The following is a 5,996-nucleotide window of genomic DNA, read 5'->3' on the forward strand; positions in this document are numbered from 1 at the left end:
GTACACAGAGATGATAGTTAGAGGCGAACAGACGGAACGAACTCACAGATCCTTATTTCAATCTACTGAGCGACTGACGCTGATAACTCAACGATCCAGCGACGAGTGACACAGTGCTGCTGTCTTAAATCGGCCTTGTGATTATCCCGATCGGCAGCAGGTGCGTGGGCCAGGGGCGAGAGCCCATAATGAGCATTGCCCCGGCAGGGGAGAGAGAGAGAGAGAGAGAGAGAGAGAGAAAACATGTTGCCTAATACAGAATCAGCTGGTGAGGCACAGGGACCATGACAGATAGTGCCCAGTTGAGACCTTTTTTGCCTTCAGAACTGCTTCTTCATGGCACAGAGTCAACAAAGTGCTGGAAACATTTTTCAGAGATTTGAGAGATCTCCTGTTCCATCACACCCCAGTGGGGCTCTACTGGTTTGAGATCTGGTGACTGTAGAGGCCATTACAGTTCACTTAACTCCTTGTCATCTTTAAGAAACCAGTTTGAGATGATTTGAGGTTTGTGATATTTAAGCGTGGACCACAATCTCTGAAGAATGTTTTTATGGCACAAGGAATTAAGGGCGCTCTGAAGGAAAAAGGCGCTCCAACCATGTAATTAGTAATGTGTACCTAATAAAGTGGCCGGTACTAACTGACGTTGGGTGGGTGCACTTTCAAAGATCACTGTTGCTCAGGTTGAAACTTGCAGAAAAACTGCTTTGATAAAGGACTTAAACAGCTTTGACAGGATTTAATCATAATTATGGTAACAAGCATTTTGCTCTGTGCGAGTCACGGTGCGCTGGGTTCACTGCTGCTTTTTGTTGAGAAAATTGGAGTCTGCTGGGCGCCACATGCTCCTAAAGAAGTTTTAAAATCCATATATTTTTAGTAAGAAATGTGAGTGAATCATTCGTCCTGTTGGTGTGGTCTTCCTACTGTATTTCCCACACCAGTGAGGAGAGACTCTTCCTGTAACCTCATAGCAAAAACACTGAACATTTCTTGTTCAGGCTGTGAGGTTTTACAGTACATGGTAGGGTCACTGAACTCATGTCAATTTGATTATTTTAGATATTATACTGCCTTAAATTGAAAAAAAAAAAGTAAAGACACTGCAGTACAGTAGTACCTCTCCTTGTAGATAAGGTGCTGTTCTCCACAACAGTATTAATAAATATTAATAAATATTAATACAACAACAATATTAATACACACATACCTCTCCAGATGTTGATTGCTGCTCTGCTTGACTCAGACAGCTGTACAGAAAATGGAAAAGTCTACCGCAACTATGAGACATGGAGCCCAGAGCTGTGTCGGGTCTGTGTGTGCGACTCGGGGGCTGTAGTGTGTGAGGACGAGGTGTGTGAGGAGCTGAGTGGCTGCCAGATGGCGGTGACTCCAAAGGGCGAGTGTTGCCCCGTGTGCTCAACTCACACGACAGAACCTAAAGCAGGTAAACCACTGCAGCTCTACCTTCAGTATGGGGATATAATCCACCTGCAGCTCCCTTTCAGCTGGTCATTGTGAGGTTTTCAGTACAATGTGTTTTTGTATACAGCTGGTGATATGATAACAAAGCTGCTGGCAGGAAAACAGATTCAGTTGTTTCTGGTCAATTTGTGGTTTGAGCCAAATCTGCTGAAGCTGCTTTTAGCTGCTATGCTACTCACATCTGGAAAAAACTTTTAAATCTAAATTGTGGAAACATCTACTTGCATTTTGTAGTGATGTACTGTTACAGTGCTTAGCACCCAAGAAGGCCTCTGTTAGCCAGCTGAGGACTTCCTGAGTTGAGTTGTCTGTGTGGTTCTCTGCAGTACTTCCAGTTCATCCCACAGCCTAAAAACATGCAAGCTATGTTAGGCCCAGGCCACAGAATGACCTCAGTTGCGACCCCTAAAAATTTATATTCCCATGTCAGTCAGTCAGTCAGTCTCCACACCAGGATCGGGATGAGTTACCACCACCCCAAGTACTCAAGTAAGTAAGCATCTGTTGTGGAGAAGAGAGCTGAGCATAAAAGCAAAGCTTTTGATTTACCATCAATCTAAGTCTTTACCCTCAGCAGTAGTCATGACCTCTAGGTAGTGAATGAAAGAAGAAAGAAGAGGTCAGGGATACAAGTGGCTGGCCTCTCCCTTAGAGATAGGTTTAGGAGCTCCATCATTTGGGAGGGGCTCGGAGTAGAAGCACTGCTTCTCTACATTGAAGGGATCCAGTTGAGGTGGTTCAGGCAGGAACCAGGATGCCTCCAACATCTTGCGTCGTCTCCTAGTTGACATATTCCAGGTATATCCTTCCAGGAGGAGGCCCAGAGGCAGACCTAGGACACGCTGGAGAGATTATATCACTTGATTGGGCTGGGATCTATTCTGTCTTTCCCTTCAGATGAGTTAACTGGATAAGCGATATTTAATAGATGAATGGATGAATGGCTGTAGCTGTCGAGTGGATGGTGAAGGCTGCTGGCAATTGCCATGAAATCAGTCACAAAGAGGCTGCTGCACCAGAAAACTCCTTATGATTGCCTTGGTCTGTAGCAGTTTTCATGGGAAGCAGCAACTCATCTGAAATCACTGGCCAACTTGGGAATGAGTGGCAATAAAACTGAAGAGCATTCACCTTCAAAGTAAAAGTTGACCTTTTGAAACAACCTTTACTTTGAAGGTGATTGTTCACCATTTACACTTTTAAAATGTAACTGCAATTCAGCCAGTAGTTAGCAAGTGCAGACAAGTCATTGTCTTGCTTGCAAACTACGGGAAACTGCGGAAATCTGCTAGCAACCATTACATTGGATTCCTAACTTACTAGAGAGGGCAAAAACTGTGTCTCATTGATGAAACCCTCACAATGACGTACGGGCTGAAAGGGACTCACCCACGATACTCATGCAGCTGCTGTTCTGTCTCATGAAGATACCTGCACAGAAAATGGCACGACCTACTCCAACAATCAGATATGGAGCCCAGAGCCGTGTCGAGTCTGTGTGTGTGACACAGGGACTGTGGTGTGTGAGGAGGTGGTGTGTGAAGAGCTAGGCGACTGTGAGACCACTGTGGCGCCTCAGGGCGAGTGCTGCCCTGCGTGCTCAGCAGCCACGCAACAGCCTCCGAACACGGACAATAAAACTGGTAATACATATTTTGAGCTTCATGTTGGACAGATTCAAACACTGGGATGTCTGTTCCATAAATATCCACACTGCTTTCCCACTTTTTATTACCTGTGGTATTCTTATAACAAGTGTGATTTGTCCTGTGTGCTGCGAATCACGACCTTATGGCCCTTTTTATTTACTACAGCACATCTTCACAGCACTACAGAGACAATAATTGAACATTTTGTTAGTGGAATTCAAAAAAACCAAAGGAAAGACAAAAATTCTCAAGTCATAGAGGTCCTCTAAGTATTGCTTGAGTTTTCCTCTGTATTGGTTATGATCAAAACCAGTATAATAGATGGACGTTGCCTCTGTGACGTCACTCGCTGATTGTTGACGTCCTGTTTCCACCATTGCTATCTTGGTTGCGAATAACCAAATGTGTCAAAACTTTTCATTAGCAAGTTGTTAACCAATGAGTGAGCAGTAAATCTATTTTTCCCCCCAATCAGAGCTATCGCCATCTTGTGGCCTTCAGGTAGAATGCAAGAATAAGGCACCCACATTTGCTTCTGTTGTTTTGTTTTTTTAACTACAGTTAACTTATTTTACTATTGATGGACAGGATACTGCCACCAGAAAAATGTGTATTTCCTCACCTGCTGGCGGCTGGTTGCTGGATGGCTGTCATTAATTGAAATCAGCAACACCAAAAACCTACTTACAATTGCATTCGATGTTATCAGCCTCAAGTTTGCATGGAAGATCCACAGCTGACTACAACCAATTGTTGACTACTTGCTGAAAAGTAGAGAAACTAAAAAAAGGCACAACTTTTACTTTGATGGTGAATTGTCTCCATTTGTGTGCAACTTTTCACAATTTTACATCTACTCCAGGATTAGCTAGTCTCTGGAGACAAATCCCAAACTGCCAACAACCAAACTGGTCACAATGAGTTTTTCATCAGCCAGTCGGGGAATACATTCTTCCCCATCATGGCCAGTAGATGACCAATGGTCATTGACCAGTCTGTAGGGCTGTGTGACTGGGACCTTATTCACTTAATGCTCCAGGGTCACATGCTCGAAAGAAGATAGAGGTCATATGATTGAAAGAACTTAATAACTGAAAAAGAACAAAGAAATACATGTAAAACGTCTTAAGACATCACCTCACCCGAACTGCATAAATGCGTATCAAGAAGTCAAAGGAAGTCCAGAAGTACTTCATCAATTTATTAAGTAATTTTGTAAAAATTGTTTTATTGCTAACAGGTAGCTTGAGGTTTTTCTAGAAGGAGAGTTCATCAGTAGTGAGATAACGTCTGGGCTAAATGAGATTAAAACAAAGAACGTTTTAAAAGGGATTTTATTTAAAAAAATGTCTGTTTGCTAACTTTCAGTAAGTGTAACGAGTGTTAGCATGCTGACCTGTGAGAATTGGCCCCAAACACAGAGCAGAGCTAGTGCTTATGGGAATGCAGTGATATTGAGTGGAAGACAGAGACTGTGAATCAAGTAATTATGATGGGGGGCAAAGGTGGAACTGAATTAACAAAGTTACAGTGACTATGCACATAGAAGGAGGTGGTTGGGGTCGATGGAGGGTCAGTAAAACACAGTTAAGTTCCCATTTCAAACTGTTTGAATTAAGCATAATTATTCCATACACTTAAGGAGAATTTTTTGTGCTTTTCTCAAAATACTGCGGCATACATTCATATTAAAAATTATCAAGACTTCAAATAATATGTGATTACTTTGTTAGAGTAATCACTCAGTTTTCTTGCTCTGACTAGTTAGTTTTCAAAAGTATCCTACTTTACCGATGAGCAGACTTGTCTTAACAAAGTACAGGAAGTAGTAGGAAGTTGCTCATAATCATTGGGTGCTGCCCCTTGGCTGTTTTCCCAGAAGTTGTCCAATCAGAAGAAAGTGGCCATTTAAGGTGGGATCAGTAAAAGGCAGTAAAATGAAATAAGGGGCTACATAACGGGCCAGTATGAGATAAATAAAACTCTTTATGAACTGTGACACAGAATGTTAGTCTGATGGTGTCACAGAGTGAAAGTAGAAAGCTGGGAATGAGTTTACCTGGTCCTCTGTAATGGCATTTTAAGTTGCCTCATGGCTCCATCTGTGTTGCAACCCAGTAACAGGGCAAAATAGACACACCAGTCCACTGTGTACATTTCATGCTTTGCCTCTCCAAAAACTGAAATGGACACACAGGCAGAAGTTGCTTTACCAGCAGGGGGAGATCATATTGCTTTCTTCAGTAAAACTGGCAGAGCAAAAGTGCAAACCCATAAACTACTAATCCACAATGATGCTTTAATGATCTTTTAGCTACTATATTATATACAGCTGACAAAGAAAATGATACTGAAGTCAGCTGCTGTTCTTTGTCATAAAGATTCCTGTACAGCGGATGGCAAACTCTACTCCAACAATCAGATATGGAGCCCAGAGCCGTGTCGAGTCTGTTTGTGTGAAATGGGGACGGTGGTTTGTGAGGACATGGTGTGTGAGGATATAGGTGACTGCCAGACCGCAGAGATCCCAGAGGGCGAGTGCTGTCCCGTGTGCTCAGTCACTCAAACTGGTAAAACTGGAATGAAACCTGCACATTTGTCCCGGCATCAGTGGTACTCTGCTCTCTCTTACAGCCCGATGCCCCCCTTTTCAAGCTCCGTCCTCTGCACACCACTGTGAAATGTTGTTCTTGAACCTGTACCGAGTTTCCCTTTCAGTTTGCAAAAGGAATACATGAAGTTTTTGCCAGATAAGTTCACTTCTCTCAACTAAATGTGTGCAATAAAAACTTTGGAGGTAGCTTCATTCTTTTGTGTTTGTTAGAAGAAATAAGGGAGCTGCAACCAGTTTTACTGCCA

General features: G+C 42.8%; 1 protein-coding gene across 2 annotated transcripts in view; it reads left to right on the forward strand.

Moving 5' to 3' along the window:
- Positions 1-337: 337 nt before the first annotated feature.
- Positions 338-5,996, forward strand: part of LOC102297980 (collagen alpha-2(V) chain) — a 30,062-nt gene continuing 24,403 nt past the window's right edge. Inside the window, exons 1-2 of one of the 2 annotated variants that reach the window (XM_042219795.1) lie at positions 338-1,450; positions 2,916-3,131. In XM_042219795.1, the coding sequence (XP_042075729.1) occupies positions 1,222-1,450; positions 2,916-3,131 (445 nt within the window). In that variant the 5' untranslated portion in view covers positions 338-1,221. Of the gene's footprint in view, positions 1,451-2,915; positions 3,132-3,163; positions 5,708-5,996 lie in introns of those variants that run through there. The other variant, XM_042219796.1, reaches the window with a different exon arrangement.

This window comes from Haplochromis burtoni, unplaced genomic scaffold, assembly GCF_018398535.1.
Source record: "Haplochromis burtoni strain Fernald_Lab_line unplaced genomic scaffold, NCSU_Asbu1 Contig_38, whole genome shotgun sequence".
In the NCBI taxonomy this organism is placed as follows: domain Eukaryota; kingdom Metazoa; phylum Chordata; class Actinopteri; order Cichliformes; family Cichlidae; genus Haplochromis; species Haplochromis burtoni.